The sequence below is a fragment of the Mobula birostris genome, chromosome 2 (assembly GCF_030028105.1).
Source record: "Mobula birostris isolate sMobBir1 chromosome 2, sMobBir1.hap1, whole genome shotgun sequence".
NCBI classification, from domain to species: Eukaryota; Metazoa; Chordata; class Chondrichthyes; order Myliobatiformes; family Myliobatidae; genus Mobula; species Mobula birostris.
Window position 1 is genome coordinate 8635661 of NC_092371.1, and position 17444 is coordinate 8653104.

Here is a 17444-nt window from a genome sequence, read left to right on the forward strand (position 1 = left end):
AGTTCCTCCAGAATTTTGCGCGAGTTTCTGTGGATTTCCAGCATCTGCAGAATCTCTTGTGTTTGGAAATTAGCTGTGGTGTTTTGGTCGGGCTGTGAAATGCAATGAAAAAAACAATCAACATTGATAAAGAATAAAGTCATGATGGTAATGTTGACGACGTTGACTCAGGCCTGAGAGGCCAGCGTCGGGCATTTTCATGCCTTACAAGGCATAAACACCAACATGTATTTAGATTATGAAGACTGTATTCCTCTTTTATTGTCATTTAGTAATGCATGCATGAAGAAATGATACATTATTTCCTCCAGTGTGATATCACAAAACACAGGACAGACCAAGACTGAAAAACTGACAAAACCACATAATTATAACATATAGTTACAACAGTGCAACAATACCATAACTTGATGAAGAAGTCCGTGAGCACAGTAAAGTTCAAAGTCTCTCAAATGCCCCACATCTCACACAGACGGGAGAAGGAAGAAAAACTCTCCCTGCCATGCCCGACCACAATCCGACTCTGAGTCATCCGAAAACTTCGAGCTCTGATCAGCTCTCCGACACCGAGTACTGAGCGCCATCTCTGTCCGAACGATTCGACCTCCTTCTCGGTCGCCAAAAGCAGGCAAGGCCGGGGATTTTGAGGCCAACCCTCCGAAAGATTCCCGACCACACAGTAACGACAGCAGCGAACGGGCGTTTCAGAAATTTCTCCAGATGTTCCTCTGTGCTTTCACGTCCATTCTCCATCAAATCAGAATTGTCCACGGCCCCTATTTAACAGATACGATATCATTTTTCACTGGAGGGCTGCGCACACGCAGGCGCGCCGCCATCTTCTCCTCCCGCCTGTTTACAATATAAACAGCATTATAAACAGTGGTTTAAAGTGTTTACAGCGCTCTGAATAGACAATAAGAAGAATTAGAGGCATCGGAGTCCGCAGACGCTGGAATCCAGAGCAACCGACAATCTGCTGGAGGAACTCAGTGTGTCAAACAGCATCTGTTCATGGTGGTGTGGGGGGACACAAATCAAGTCCAAGTTTATTGTCATTTGACCGTACACATGTAGACAGCCAAAAGAAACAGTGTTCCTCTGGACCAAGGTGCACAACACTGTACAGATAACCCACACACAACACTTAAGGTAATATTAACACAAATAACTCAACAAATAGTAAGGTGCATTTATGACACAAGTTAAAAAGTAAATGGTAAAACACTACTGGCATTTCATACATGATCTGACCCAGGTGGTGTCAGGGAGTTCAACAGTCTCAGGGCCTGGTGGGGTGGGGAAGAAGCTGTTTCCCATCCTAACAGTCCCCGTCCTCGTGCTTGGTACCTCCTGCCTGATGGGGGGAGGGGGGTGTTGGAGCCATCAAGGACGGAGGTACAGAAAGATGCCGGAAAGGGGCCAGTAACATCATGAAGGATCCCACCCAGCCTGCTCGTGGACTGTTTGTCCCACTCCCATCAGGGAGGAGGCTACGTAGCATCCACCCAGGACCACCAGACTCAAAAAACAATTATTTCCCCGAACATCTCCACCCACAACCCATCCCTTCACACCCTCAACCTTTGTCATGTCCTGTCACCTTAATGTACAGACACTCCTGTGTCTAGTGTCGCTTTATGGACATAAAGCTGATCAATGTATATAAACTATCTTTATGTATTTATATTTATTGTGTTTTTATTATCGTGTTCTTTATCTTATTGTATCCTTGGTGTTGCATCGGATCCAGACTAACAATTACTTCGTTCTCCTTTACACTCCTTTCTGCTGGAAGTGACGTTAAACAATTCTGAATGTTGAATCCTGAAGCTTTCTGTTTGCAGAGCAAGGTCAGGTAGTGTCCCAGGTAGACAGGAGGATGAGGAGGGCCTTTCATCGGTCAGGGAAATGAGCATGGAAGCTGTGACACAGAACTTGCAACAGTACAGCACAGTGCTGGCTCTTCAACCTATTTTCTATTCTTCCATGTGCCTATCAAAGAGTCTCTTAAATGTCCCTGTCACGTACCCCGTGACGGGGATAAAGAGACCAGCAGAAATAGAAACCACTTTGGAGTCCAGAATTGCTATAAACTACTAATATTTATTAGTAACTATGCAATACAGTAATATCAATGTAAATAAGTCACACAGGTTAGCAATAATTATATATAAAAGTAAGTGTGGAATATATATGTGTGAAAACCAAGCTTCTTTAAGTCTAGGGGTAAATAGATACAGTCTTACGATGTTGAGTAAAGTTCAGTTCAGTTCAGTTCGTGGTATGTAGTTGAGTAGTGATGGAGAGAGAGTGAGTTGAGTCCTCAGGTGAGCTGATGCCGTCGATCTTCTCGTCGTCCTCCGAAATCCTTCACAAGTCACCGACTGTGACTTTAACCAGGGGGATCGGTTTCCCTGTGGTGGAGCTATCACCCCAGCAAGGGTGGACACACAGACAACTCCCCACCTGTCAACCCCTTCCCCTCAAACTGGAATAGCAGTTTGGAATCGATCCGCCTGATCGATCCTCCAAAACCCACTTTCTCTGCGGGCACAACAATGCTCATTCAGTGTCCAGATCACGTGTCTGAGGTCTGTATCATCTGTCCTCCCATTTATCCCACCAGGCTGAGCATCACCTGTCATTCAAAGAGTCCCCCCCTCCTTTGTCTGTAAAGGAGTGCAAGCAGGCAACAAGTCCTTGAACAACAACCTGCTGAAAATCACAACATCAAGTGTCCATTAAATAACACCGCCTTCGGTCACCATAGCAACTTACGAGCTGCTTGGTGCTGTCTCCAACTCCAAACTCAGTAAAAATCCAAAGTTAACTCCCATGTCAGTCCAACCATCAATCTTCGTCTCTCTCTCTCCTTTCCAAACAACCCATCAATGATGAATGTCTCTCTCTGTCTCTCTTCAAACAGTTAATAGGGGCACTCCTGGATCCCCTCACATCCCAAATGTATCTGTCTCTACCACTATTATTATGGTTGTGTTCTTTATCTTATTGTGCTGCTGCACTGGATCTGGAGTAACAATTATTTCATTCTCCTTTACACTTGTGGACTAGGATTGACTTTATACGGTCAAAGAGATCATTGATTCTCTCAGAGAAGCTGCTTGCCCTGACAAGTTCCTCCAGAAGAGCGTTTGTTGCTTAAAGTGAAAGGAAATTAGATATTGATTTAAGGCAGTAAGGTTCTCCAGCCTTGACACCACTCCCTCTGTTCCCATCAATGTACCCCTCTACAGTGGCATGCAAACATATGGGCGCCCCGGTCAAAATTCCTGTTACTGTGAATAGCTAAGCGAGTAAAAGACGACCTGATTTCCAAAAGGCATAAGGTTAAAGATGACACATTTCTTTAATATTTTAAGCAAGATTACTTTTTTATTTCCATCTTTTACAGTTTCAAAATAACAAAAAAGGAAAAGGGCCAGAAGCAAAAGTTTAGGCACCCTGCATGGTCAGTACTTAATAACACCCCCTTTGGCAAGTATCACAGCTTGTAAATGCTTTCTGTAGCCAGCTAAGAGTCTTTCAATTCTTGTTTGGGGCATTTTCGCCCATTCTTCCTTGCAAAAGGCTTCTAGTTCTGTGAGATTCTTAGGCTGTCTCGCATGCACTGCTCTTTTGAGGTCTCTACACAGATTCCCGATGATGTTTAGGTCGGGGGACTGTGAGGGCCAGGGCAAAACCTTCAGCTTGCACCTCTTGAGGTAGTCCATTGTGGATTTTGAGGTATGTTTAGGACCATTATCCTGTTATAGAAACCATCCTCTTTTCATCGTCAGCTCTTTTACACACGGTGTGATGTTTGCTTCCAGAATTTGCTGGTACTTAATAGAATTTATTCTTCCCTCTACCAGTAAGTGTTCTCCGTGCCACTGGCTGCAACACAAGCCCAAAGCATGATCGATCCACCCCCGTGCTTAACAGTTGGAGAGGGGTTCTTATCATGAAATTCTGCACCCTTTTTTCTCCAAACATACCTTTGCTCATTGCAGCCAAAATTCAGCATCAGAAGTTTGCAGAGGAACATCTAAACAAGCCTGATGAATTTTAGAAACAAATCCTGTGGACTGATGAAGTTAAATTAGGACTTTTTGGCCGCAATGAGCAAATAAAAAAGTAATTTTGCTTAAAATATTAAAGAAATGTATCATCTTTAGCTTTATGTCTTTTGGAAATCAGGTCATCTTTTACTTCCTTAACTATTCAGAGTAACAGAAGTTTTGACCGGGGTGCCCAAACTTTTGCATGCCACTGTACCCCTCTTGGCTGTTCTCCTTGTAGTTCAGCTGAAGTTCCCTTCAGCTCAGCCCAGGCTCTCGGGGGGATTCTCAGTTGTTGTTCCTTTCCACACCTTGTGACTGCAACCTTGCTGTTTCTTTGGTATTTGACTGTTTCACACGAGGCCGAGCTGCTAGCTCGACATTCAACCCAGCACGGATGGAAAGAGTCCAAGGAGCTGCCCGGATTCGAACCCAGGACCACTCGCCTCAAAGTCTGGTGTAGATGACACCACCAACCAACTGAAGGGATTCCCAGTAGCTGCCAAGAGCCCTTGGAATCACCTGGGGGAGCTCATCGTGTGAGCGGGCAGTCACGGGAATAGCCCTCTCACGGTCTTGGTCACTGCCTCATTCACCTCGGTCACTCTCATGGGCAGGCAGAGCTGGGAAGCTGTGCAAAACTATGGTAAAAGGAATAAAGACATAGTCATACTTTATTGATCCCGAGGGAAATTGGTTTTTGTTACAGTTGCATCATAGATAATAAATAGTAATAAAACCATAAATAGTTATTAGTAATATGTAAATTATGCCAGGAAGTAAGTCCAGGACCAGCCTATTGGCTCAGGGTGTCTGACCCTCCAAGGGAGGAGTTGTAAAGTTTGATGGCCACGGGCACGAATGACTTCCTATGATGCTCAGTGTTGCATCTCGGTGGAATGAGTCTCTGGCTGAATGTACTCCTGTGCCCACCCAGTACATTATGTAGTGGATGGGAGACATTGTCCAAGATGGCATGCAACTTGGACAGCATCCTCTTTTCCGACACCACCGTCAGAGAGTCCAGTTCCATCCCCACAACATCACTGGCCTTACGAATGAGTTTGTTGATTCTGTTGGTGTCTGCTACCCTCAGCCTGCTGCCCCAGCACACAACAGCAAACATGATAGCACTGGCCACCACAGACTCGTAGAACATCCTCAGCATCGTCCGGCAGATGTTAAAGGACCTCAGTCTCCTCAGGAAATAGAGACGGGTCTGACCCTTCTTGTAGACAGCCTCAGTGTCCTTCAACCAGTCCAGTTTATTGTCAATTCGTATCCCCAGGTACTTGTAATCCTCCACCATGTCCACACTGACCCTCTGGATGGAAACAGGGGTCACCAGTACCTTAGCTGTCCTCAGGTCTATCACCAGCTCCTTAGTCTTTTTCACACTAAACTGCAGATAATTCTGCTCACACCATGTGACAAAGTTTCCTACCGTAGCCCTGTACTCAGTATCATCTCCCTTCAGAAAACATAGATTGTTTTCTAAATGGGTGTAAAGGGACTTGGGTGTCCTCGTGTAGGATTTCCTGAAGGTTAATTGCAGGTTCCGTCGGTAGTGAGGAAGGCAGATGCAATGTTAGGATTCACTTCGAGAGGACTAGAATATAAAAGCAAGAAGTAGTGCTGAGACTTTCTAAGGTGTTGGTCAGATCACGTTTGGTCTATTGTGAGCAGTTTCGGCCCCTATCTCATAGGAGAATCCAGAGGAGGTTTATGAGAATGATCCCAGGCATGAAAGGGATAATGTATGAGGAGGGTTTAATGGCTCCAGGCCGTTGCTGGAGTTTAGAAGAATGAGGGATGATCTCATTGAAAGCTACTGAAAGATCTAGATAGAGTGGATGTGGACGTCCCTTTAGAACAGAGATGAGGAGGAATTTCATTAGCCAGAGGTGGTGAATCTGTGGAATTCATCGCCACAGACGGCTGTGGAGGCCAAGTCATTGGGTACATTTAAAGCAGAGGCTGATGGGTTATTGATTAGTCAGGTGTTTAAAGGTTGTTCAAGCCCCTGTGTTCTGTTTGCAGGGCCAGTGTGCGCAGGTGTGGTGGGGTTAAAGATGCCTCGCTATTGCCTGTTTGGGGACACGGTGAACACGGCCTCTCGCATGGAATCCAACGGCGAAGGTACGGCAATCGGTCACGGTGCCCACCAGCACATTGTCTCCCCCACACACAGCGTCTCCCGCCATTTACCACTGCACTGCCCCCACCCAGTTGTGCTGAGCTCCCTCAGTCTTCCTTCCCGTTCCGTGAACCTGTGCCATTCAGTCCGGGTGGGGGTTGGCTGGGACGTACGGTCTCAGGAATGAGATACCCTCTCCCTCGGTGTCGGTACAGTGGTGACATGGTGCTGCCCTCTGAAGACACAGGGCAGTGTTCCCTCGGCAGGTCCACTTCACAGTATTTTACCCGTCTTTCTGCCCCTCCCAGAGAGTTCACTCTTAACAGCATGGTCCTCCCTCTTCTCTGCCCCTTGCAGTATGGAATTCCCTCCTCACCCCTCCCACAGAGTTCCCCCCTCACCCCCTCCCACAGCGTTCCCCCCTCACCCACAGTGTTCACCCCTCACCCCCTCCCACAGCATTCCCTCCTCACCCTCTCCCACAGCATTCCTTCCTCACCCCCTCCCACAGCGTTCCTTCCTCACCCCCTCCCACGTTTCCCCCCTCACCCCCTCCCACAGTGTTCCCCCCTCACCCCTCCCACAGTGTTCACCCCTCACCCCCTCCCACAGCATTCACCCCTCACCCCCTCCCACAGACTTCCCCCCTCACCGCCCACAGCATTCCCCCCTCACCTCCTCACCCCCTCCCACAGTGTTCTCTCCTCACCCCCACAGCATTCCCTCCTCACCCTCTCCCACAGCGTTCCTTCCTCACCCCCTCCCACAGCGTTCCCCCCTCACCCCCTCCCACAGCGTTCGCCCCTCACCCTCTCCCACAGCGTTCCCTCCTCACCTCCCTCACCCAGTGTTCCCCCCTCACCCCCTCCCACAGTGCAATGATCCCTCACTCCTACGCCGTGTGCGAGCTCCTTCCTCTGGAACCAGGCTTGATCCAGTGTCCTTCCAGTCAGACACCCAGCTCGCCAGAGACAGAGGTAATTCCTTTAACGCAGTCTCATCTCTTTCTCTCCAGCCCTGAAGATCCACATTTCCTCCGCCACAAAGGATGTGCTGGAACAGTTCAGCTGTTTTGTGGTTGATTTGCGAGGCGATATTGAAATGAAGGTGAGTGCCTTGAACCCAGGGTCGTCTACACCGTCCCATCACACACTCCCGGGGTCACACAGAGTGAAGTTCCCTCTATACTGTCCCATCACACACTCCCGGGGTCAGACACAGAGTGAAACTCCCTCTACACCGTCCCATCACACACTCCCGGGGTCAGACACAGAGTGAAACTCCCTCTACAATGTCCCATCACACACTCCCGGGGTCAGACACAGAGTGAAGCTTCCTCTATACTGTCCCATCACACACTCCCGGGGTCACACAGAGTGAAACTCCCTCCACACTGTCCCATCACACACTCCCGGGGTCAGACACAGAGTGAAGCTCCCTGTATACTGGCCCATCACACACTCCCGGGGTCACACAGAGTGAAACTCCCTCCACACTGTCCCATCACACACTCCCGGGGTCAGACACAGAGTGAAGCTCCCTCTACACCGTCCCATCACACACTCCCGGGGTCAGACACAGAGTGAAACTCCCCCTACACCGTCCCATCACACACTCCCGGGGTCAGACACAGAGTGAAGCTCCCTCTACACTGTCCCATCACACACTCCCGGGGTCACACAGAGTGAAGTTCCCTCTATACTGTCCCATCACACACTCCCGGGGTCAGACACAGAGTGAAACTCCCTCTACGCTGTTCCATCACACACTCCCAGGGTCAGACACAGAGTGAAACTCCCTCTACACCGTCCCATCACACACTCCCGGGGTCAGACACAGAATGAAGCCTCTCTACACTGTCCCATCACACACTCCCGGGGTTAGACACAGAGTGAAACTTCCTCTACACTGTCCCATCACACACTCCCGGGGTCAGACACAGAGTGAAACTCCCTCTACACTGTCCCATCACACACTCCCGGGGTCAGACACAGAGTGAAGCTCCCTCTACACTGTCCCATCACACGCTCCCGGGGTCACACAGAGTGAAACTCCCTCTACACTGTCCCATCACACACTCCCGGGGTCACACAGAGTGAAGTTCCCTCTATACTGTCCCATCACACACTCCCGGGGTCAGACACAGAGTGAAGCTCCCTCTACACCGTCCCATCACACACTCCCGGGGTCAGACACAGAGTGAAGCTCCCTCCACACTGTCCCATCACACACTCCCGGGGTCAGACACAGAGTGAAGCTCCCTCTACACTGTCCCATCACACACTCCCGGGGTCACACAGAGTGAAACTCCCTCTACACTGTCCCATCACACACTCCCGGGGTCAGACATAGCGAGGAGCTGTTCTGATTCAGCTGGGAGGAATCCGAGGAAAAGTACTGCATAAAGTTTCGTGAGATACTTGGAGGTGGTTCAAAAAGTCTCTTGGACATCTAAGTGAGTGACTGGGTTAGTGTGGAAGCTTCGTATGGAGTTTTTCTGCCAGTTTGGACTGGGTTCATTGGCGGCTGCTAACTGCGTAGCTCCCAGCTGCGGCCACTGGCAACTCGCCAGGAAACCGGTTCACTCCAAAATCCGGTGGCAAACACCATTGTTCCCGCACTAACATCGGGGCAACGTCCCCCCTGCTTTATCTTCTGGATTCTCGTTCGGTGTAGGAGCCGGAGCATCTGTTGAGACGTCTCGACCTCTCATGGTCTGGGAGTTCTTCGGGACCCATGGAGCCTTTCCTGGCGTTGGAATTTCTGGCGCCAAGCCAGCAGGGTATTGTCGAGGACAAACTTTTCCGGCCAGTTACTCGACTCGCTCCATGTCTTCTAACCGGCACCGCTGTAAAAGTCGCAGACTGGAAAGAGCGCCAGCATACCGGACCGGTCTCCAGGGAGTCGTGGGCCTTCGGGGAGTTACGCAAGGGCGGCTGCCTCCCCGGCCTCGGACAACGCCCTGTTTCGGTCGGTGAAGGTGGAACGTGGGGTGCAATGTATTTTGCACCCTGGAATGACTCTAGAAAAGTGTGTGGAGGCCATGGAGGACCTGGTTGGGAAATGTGGTATTTTGGCCACCAAGAGAGTTCGGGAAAGCAGTGTTTTATCTGGAGAATGATGAGTTAGTGCACCGGGCTCTAAGCAGGGGGGTCACGGTAGAAAACATCTTTTTACAGGTGGAGCTGGTGACGGCCCCCACGCAACGCATCGTCCTCGGTCACATTAAGCCTTTCATCACCAGTGAGGATCTGCTTCTCCCACTGGCCCATTTGGGACAAGAAGGTCGGAGATAACTGCTATCCGACACAAACTTAAGAGACACACCGTCCACACCGTAATCTCTTTCCAGCGTCAGGTATTCATGCAGCTGGAAAGGGAGGACGATGTTGAAGGCTGGTTTACCGTCCAGCACGGGGGGTGGGGGGGGTGGATTATCAGGTGTATTGGAGCTCCGAACGCCCATGGTGCCACGCGTGCAGGGAGGTGGGGCACTTTCGGAGGGACTGTCCTACCACCCGGAACCCGAGGGAGTCCACTTCGGGCACCAGTGTCCCAGCTACCTCTGCCCCTGACCCTATTCATGGGCGTGCACCTGCCCCTGATCCTGATCCTGCCCCGACCCCTCACCCTGCCCCTACCCCTGTCCCTACTCCTACGGTTGTTTCAGTCCCTGCTCCTGCCCATGATTCAGGTGGGGGACGGGGAGGAGCCTGTGCGGAGCAAGAAAGCAAAGAAGAAATCCAAACACCCTAAGAAGTTGGCCCCCAAGAACACAGAGCTCACGCCCGTTTGCCCTAAAGTGGAGCGGGAGGCACGGGGAGGTGCGCAGGTGGACAGGGTGTTGGAAGTGTAGAGTGCCGCCCCATCAGTGAATCCTGCACCTGTATGCTCCTCCGGCGTGAAGAGGAGAAGGGAAGGTTCCCTAAAGAGGGCAGGGGATGTAGATGCGGGGGAGTCCCAGGAAGAGGTGGGAATCCAGGTAGAGGTTGGTTCTAACCCTGAACCCCCAGATGTAGCCACCAGTCCTGTGGTAGGTGGTGTGGTTGTGTAGAAAGCTGGTGCCGAGCCTGTTTGCACAAATGAGACAGACCTGGAGCCCTCCACCCAGGACTCAGTAGTAGGCACCTCCCTAGAGGCAAGTGTATTGAATAAAATGAGAGGGGAGGAGACCAAGCTCTCTCACTGTCAGCATCAGGCTGCCGGTGAATCCCTTGGACCAGGGATGCTGGGGTCCCCTTCATACCTGTCTCCTAGGGAGGGTGGTATACTCTGCATGCCGGCCCCATCAACTGCAGGGAGTCCCTGGGGATTATCCCTCCATTGTCGTAACTGTGGATAAGACTGATGCGACGGTGGAGTGAGCAGGTGTGAGGGAGGTACCCGCTGCGCAGTGTGGGTTACAAGTGCAGCCACCTATTAGTAGGAAGATGGGGGATCTATTTGCAGTGAGGGGTTGGAGGGAGACTCCTTTGAAGGTGCTAGAGTCGGGGTGAAGATTCTGCCAGCTGTCCACCAAGTCAAAGGAGCCGACTAGCTCCTTTAACTTTTTTGCCGATGCTGGGTCGCGCTGGAGGCCCAAGCGGTCCTCTGCCTTGAGGGTACAATAGAAGTCTCCCCCGAGGATGACGCAGTCCCCAGGATCGGTGGAGCTCAGCAGAGTGGACAGCTGACAGAAAAGGCGCGTGTGCATCACACCGCGCTTCGGAGCGTACACATTGATAAAATGCAAAGGTTCACCATCCAGGCGCACAGCCAGGTGGAGCAGACGGCTGGGCACAACATCTTGGACTCTTACGATTTCTGTTTTTATGTTGTCGGGTCGCTGGGGCAGTGCGGCCGAAAGGGCCAGAGGATGCGCGAGTGCCAAGAAGTTTTCTGGCGGCATCCTCCGCTAGGATCAACTGGGCAAAATGTTCCGGACTCTTAGTGGGTCAGTGGCAGGTGGACTCCCTGCTGGAGGAGATGACAGCTTTTGAGTGGAGCACCAGATGTCTTCTCTATCTGGGAGTCTACCTGAGTCCTTCTGGGGAGACCTGGCTGGCGAACTGGCAGGACCTGGAGACAAAGGTCATGGCCCGGCTGGGGCGCTGGTCAGGCCTTCTCAGGGTGCTTTCCTATCGGGGCAGGGTGGTGGTCAGAAACCAGCTGGTGGCCTCCATGTTGTGGTACCGGATTGTCACCTTGGCCCCTCCTGCCCCTTTTGTTGCGAGAATGCAGAGGAAGGTAGTGGACTTCTTCTGGGGCAACAGGAAACACTGGGTCTCCGCAGCAGTCTTGAGTCTCCCAGTGGGAGAGGGCGGACAGTCGCTGGTGTGTGTGCGTATGCGACTGGCGGCTCTCCGCCTCAGGACTCTGCAGAGATTCCTGTACGCCAAGCACCCTCCCAGTGGCAGGTGTTGGTGACTTTCTTCCTCTGGAGAGGCTGCTGTCTTCACGAAGATATGCAGCTACCACCGGCGGGCATCGGCCATGCTGCTTTGCGGAGTCTGCCCGGCTTCTATCAGGACCTACTGAGAGTCTGGAACATGGCTGCCTCAGGCCGGGAATCCCCTCCTCTGGCAGAGGGCGGGGTCCTGGCCGACCCTTGCCCTGCCTCAACGGATGTCAGTGCGGCTCAGGTGTGTGGATCGACTCAAGCTGAGCTGCTCGTCGGGCCCGGACCCCACAGCCTTACCCGAGAGACGAATCCACACAATTTGAACTGCCTCTCCTCAACACCCACAATCCCATTCAGGGATGCAAGTAGGAGGTATCTGTATGGGCTGCTGCTCCAGACCCTCCACTTCCTAGCATTTGTCCACCGGCCCGACATGCCATGACGGTCTGTCTTTCCACCTCGAGGTGAGGGGGGGTCCCCAATGGAAGTCCTTTTACAAGGGAGTCCTTCCCATGCACCTTGGGGATCTCGGCTGGAGGGTGCTGCATAAAGCGGTGCCCTGCAATAAGTTCTTTAGTCTGTACACGGATCTCCCAGCCGCGTGTCACTTCTGCGGGCTGGAGGAGACCGTGTACCATATGTACGTGGAGTGTGTGAGGCTGCAGCCCCTTTTTGTGTATTTGCGTGGGCTGCTTCTCGCCTTCTGGTTGCATTTCAGTCCCACCCTATTCATATATGGTCATCCAGTAAGGAGGGGGGCACAGAGGGATGAGGATGTCCTTGTCAACTTGCGCCTGGGGCTGGCAAAAATAGCTATCCGTGGCTCCTGGAAAAGGGTGGCAGGAGGATCTGCCCAGGCAGACTGCCTGGCAACCTTTAGGGGGTACGTTCATGCCCGGGTAAATATTGACAAGGAACACGCGCTGTCCACGGTGACCATAGAGGTGTTCCGGGACTGTTGGGCTCTGCGAGGTGTAAATGCCTTCATTGATAGAGATGGAAACATTTTAGTTTAATGTGTATTGCCTATTTGTAGTGAAGTAATTGTGTCAGTCACTGTTTTGTATATATTGTATAGCACTGATACTTGTAATAAAGAATTTTGTAAAAAAAAAGGGGTCAGACACAGAGTGAAGCTCCCTCTACACCGTCCCATCACACACTGCCGGGGTCAGACACAGAGTGAAACTCCCTCTACACCCTCCCATCACACACTCCCGCGGTCGGACACAGAGTGAAGCTCCCTCTACACCGTCCCATCACACACTCCAGGGGTCAGACACAGAGTGAAGCTCCCTCTACACCGTCCCATCACACACTCCAGGGGTCAGACACAGAGTAAAGCTCCCACTGCACTGTCCCATCACACACTCCCAGGGTCAGACACAGAGTGAAACTCCCTCCACACCATCCCATCACACACTCCGGGGGTCAGACACAGAGTGAAGCTCCCTCTACACTGTCCCATCACACACTCCCGGGGTCAGACACAGAGTGAAACTCCCTCCACACCATCCCATCACACACTCCCGGGGTCAGACATGGAATGACTCCTTGGGGCAAGAAGAAATCACCCCCTCCTGAGATGTCCCCATTGATACCCATCAAGGAAATCAAAGAGATTGTTCTCACCCTTGAGGGTGAGGCATCCACTGAAGATAGCCTTCCTGCACTGGTTAAGTCCTTGTGTGTCATCCTCGGATGGAAGGGGAAGGGGAAGAGGAATGATAGGCAGCAGCTTAAATCCTTGGATGACCTGCTGGGAGACGTCAGAGTGGGAAGCAGCCTCCCCTCCTTCAGGGGACAGCAGGTCACAAGGTGGTATTGGCACCACTCGAACCCGGAGAGCAAAGAGCACTTTTCCTCTTTTTGGGGAGAGTAAGGTTGAGGGCAGCTCCACTCTCCCTGGGTTGGGTGCTGGTGCAGGGACGTAGTGTACTCCCGACATGAAGCTTACCATAGTTAGTCTCATTGTGAATGGCTTCTCCGTGGATTGTCACCTTGTCGCGGTGGAGAAGCTTGCGTGGTCCTGTGATCCCGAGAGTGATGCTGTCTGGAGCTATGCTCCTGGTAGGGTCACCCATGGCGGTAAGGTCGAGGGTGAGGTCCCTGACAGAGAACAATCCAACCAAGACCTCAACGGTGGAACAGGCGGACGAAGTTACTTCGAACTCAGAAGGCGGATAAAGACTGCAACAAATCCATCAGCTCCAATCGTCGTGGTTTCCATGCCACTGGAATCAGTTGGTTGATCTGTGAAGTATCATGTGCTTCTTGGAGTGCAACGTCGGGTACAAGTTAAACAAATACACACACAGGCGTCTTCGCTCTGTGGGCCACTTCTTCAGAATGAAGACCATCATCCTCGACCTCGAGGGATAGCCACAACGACATTGTGAATGGTAGCAGGGCTTCTCTCCGCAGGTTTAACAATCTCCCAGTCCTCATGGACGGGAGTTATGCAGTAAGTTTCCTGCAGGAAACCCATACCATGCCAGGAGACTTGGTTCCTGGGGTGGCAAGAAGGGGTCTATATGAGCCACCTCCACACCAACTCTAGTGGGGTGGCAATCCTTTTGACCCCTACCTTCCAGCTGGAAATCACAAAAATCCAAAATATAGTTCCCAGCCGTGTGCTCCACCTGGCCGTGGGCTTGGATGGTGTACCGCTGCACTTCATTAACATGTAGGCCCCTAGTACAGGTGTTGCAGACGTGTGTATTCTGTCAGCTGTCCACTCTGATAAGCTCCATCGACCCTCTGGGGAGATTAGAACTGTCCTCTCGAGGTGGAGCATTGTTCGTTTCTCCAGTATGACACAGCAGAAGTTAAAGGAGCTCCTGGTGGAATCTCCACCCTGACTCTAGTGCCCCCGCAGACCGCCTCTATATCTCTCAGGCACCTTCCCTGTGTCGGCATCCTCCGTGCAGCCAGTGTTGTATTCGGAACATCACCTTGCGTGGATGGAATTTGCTCCTCTGCACCCTCGGGTGGGACCTGGGTACTGGCACTTTAGCAACTGGCTGCTGGAAGAAAGCGGATTCCGAGATTCGTTCCAGGCATGCTGGGTCACCTGGATGGAGAGACGGGAGGATATCTGCTCCCTGCAGCTATGATGGGATGTGAGCAGAGCCCACATCCAGTTTCTATGTTGGAAGTACACTAGGGGGTCAACAAAAAAGCAAGGCCCTGAGATTGAGTGGCTTGAGAGAGAGTTGCATGACTTCGAGTCCTGTCTTGAACCGACTGCTGGGGAGCCACTGGTATGGTAATAACGTCAGGAGAAGGACTCACTGAGGGAGCTGCAGCTCCAGCACTCCCGAGGTGCATACGTGAGGTCACGGATCCAAACACTGCAGGATTTAGCCCATGGCTCACCCTTTTTCTACTCTTTGGAGAAGTGGTTAGAAGTCCAAAAGCAGGGGGTGGAGTTACTAGCTGCTGAAGGCTCCTCCGTCACAGATCCTGATGAAACCAACTCCAAGGGTTTTTGTTCTCGCCAGACCCATCAACTGCGGATGCATGCGGTGAGATTTGGAAAGATTTGCTGATGGTCAACCCAGAGGACGTAGAGTGGCTGGACGCTCTCCTGACTCGGACGGAGCTGTCTGCAGCTGCTTGGCAACTCTGGAGGGGCAAGTCCCCTGGCCTAGAAGACCTGACCATAGAGTTGCTTTCTGGGACGCCCTGGGGAACTACTACAGTCTTGCCCTAGAGAACAGCCTAGCCTAGCCACATGGCGGAGAACTGTCATGGTCCTGTTGCCCAAGATGGGAGACCTCCACCTGCTGAAGAACTGGCCTCCGTTCTCTCTTGTGTGCGGATTACAAGATCTTCACCTGGGCAATGACCAGTCATCTTCGCTTGGTGTTGAGGCAGGCAATCCATCCAGACCAATCTTACACAGTCCTGGGCCATTCCATTCAGGTCAATGTCAATCTCATCCCAGACCTGCTCCGGGAGACTGGGTCCCCAGCAGCGTTTCTCTCTCTCGACTAGGAGAAGGCATTTGACTAGGTAGACCACAGTTTCCTGGTGGGCACTCTGCAAGCATTTGGCCTCGGACTACACCTTGTAGCCTGAGCTTAGTCTCTTATACTCTGTCACAGAGAGCCTTGTCAAGGTCAATAGATCATTGGCAAGGCCCGTTTCCTTTCGAAGAGGAGTAGGTCAGGGGTGCCCCATGACCTGCCAGTTGTATGCCATCTGTGTAGAGCCATCTGTGTGCCTTCTTCGGTGGAGGTTAACGGGTCTGGTTCTGTGTGAACTGGACATGGATGTCGTCCTCTTGGCTTACACACGACAATGTTCTCCTGATGGTGACAGATCCCAGTGACCTGCAGAGGACACACAAGTGCCTGGATGTTTTCTCCACAGCGTCCTCCACTAGGATCAACTGGGCAAAATGTTCCGGACTCTTAGTGGGTCAGTGGCAGGTGGACTCCCTGCCGGAGGAGATGAGAGCTTTTGAGTGGAGCACCAGGCATCTCCTTTATCTGGGAGTCTACCTGAGTCCTTCTGGGGAGACCTGGCTGGCGAACTGGCAGGACCTGGAGATGAAAGTCATGGCCCGGCTGGGGCGCTGGTCAGGCCTTCTCAAGGTGCTTTCCTATCGGGGCAGGCTGGTGGTGGTTATGGTACCGGATGGTCACCTTAGCCCCACCTGCCCCCTTTGTCGCCAGGATGCAGAGGAAGTTAGTGGACTTCTTCCAGGGCAACAGGAAATACTGGGTCGCTGCAGTAGTCCAGAGTCTCCCAGTGGGAGAGGGCAGACAGCCTCTGGTGTGTGTCCATATGCATTTGGCGGCTCTCCGCCTCAGGACCCCACAGAGATTCCTGTACACTGAGCACCTTCCCAGGTGGCACGTGTTGGCGACGCACTTTCTCCGGAGGGGCTGCTGTCTTCACGAAGAGATGCGACTACCACCACCGGGCATCAGCCATGCTGCTTTGCGGAGTCTGCCCGGCTTCTATCAGGACCTACTGAGAGTCTGGAACATGGTTGCCTCAGGCCAGGAATCCCCTCCTCTGGCAGAGGGCAGAATCCTGGGCGACCCCTGCTCTACCTCAACGGATATCAGTGCGGCTCAGGTGAGTGGAGTAACTCCAGCCGGACTCACCTCTGCTCCACCGGAGCTGCTTGTCGGACCCAAGCCTCGGAATCTTATCTGGGAGCCGAGCCCACACAATCTGAGCCGTCTCTCAATGACACCTACAATCCCGTTCAGGCTGCTGCTCTACACCCTCCACTTCCTAACCCTTGGCCACCGTCCCGACATGCCATGGTGGGCTGTCTTTCCACCTGGGGTCAAGAGGGGACCCCAGTGCTGCACAGAGCGGTGCCCTGTAGCAAGTCCCTTAGTTTGGGTACTAATGATAAACTACGTCAAAGTCAGCATGGTTTCTGTGAAGGGAAATCTTGCCTGAAAAATCTGTTAGAATTCTTCGAGGAAGTAACAAGCAGGGTGGACAAAGGAGAGGTAGTGGATGTCATTTACTTAGATTTTCAGAAGGCATTTAATGAAGCGCCTTACATGAGGCTGCTTAACAAGATAAAATCCTATAGCATTACGGGAAAGATACTGGCATGGGTAGAGGAATGGCTGACAGGCAGGAGGCAGCGAGTGGGAATAAAAGGGGCCTTTTCTGGCTGGCTACCATTAACTAGTGGTGTTCCTCAGGGGTCAGTAATGGGACCACTATTTTTCACATTGTTTGTTAATGATTTGGATAATGGAATTGATGGCTTTGTGGCAAAGTTTGTAGATGATATGTAGATAAGGTGGAAGGGATGGTAGTGCTGAGGAAGCAATGAAATTGAAGCAGGACAGAGAAATTGGAAGAATGGGCAAAAAAGTGGCAGATG

At 51.9% G+C, this 17444-nt stretch overlaps 1 protein-coding gene across 2 annotated transcripts in view; it reads left to right on the top strand.

The window, feature by feature from the left end:
• LOC140211963 (atrial natriuretic peptide receptor 1-like) overlaps positions 1 to 17444 on the top strand; it is a 117612-nt gene that overhangs the window by 95478 nt on the left and 4690 nt on the right. For both annotated transcript variants that reach the window (XM_072282258.1, XM_072282248.1), the window contains 2 exons: positions 6102 to 6200; positions 7214 to 7305. In XM_072282258.1, coding sequence (XP_072138359.1) covers positions 6102 to 6200; positions 7214 to 7305 — 191 coding nt within the window. The remainder of the gene's footprint in view (positions 1 to 6101; positions 6201 to 7213; positions 7306 to 17444) is intronic.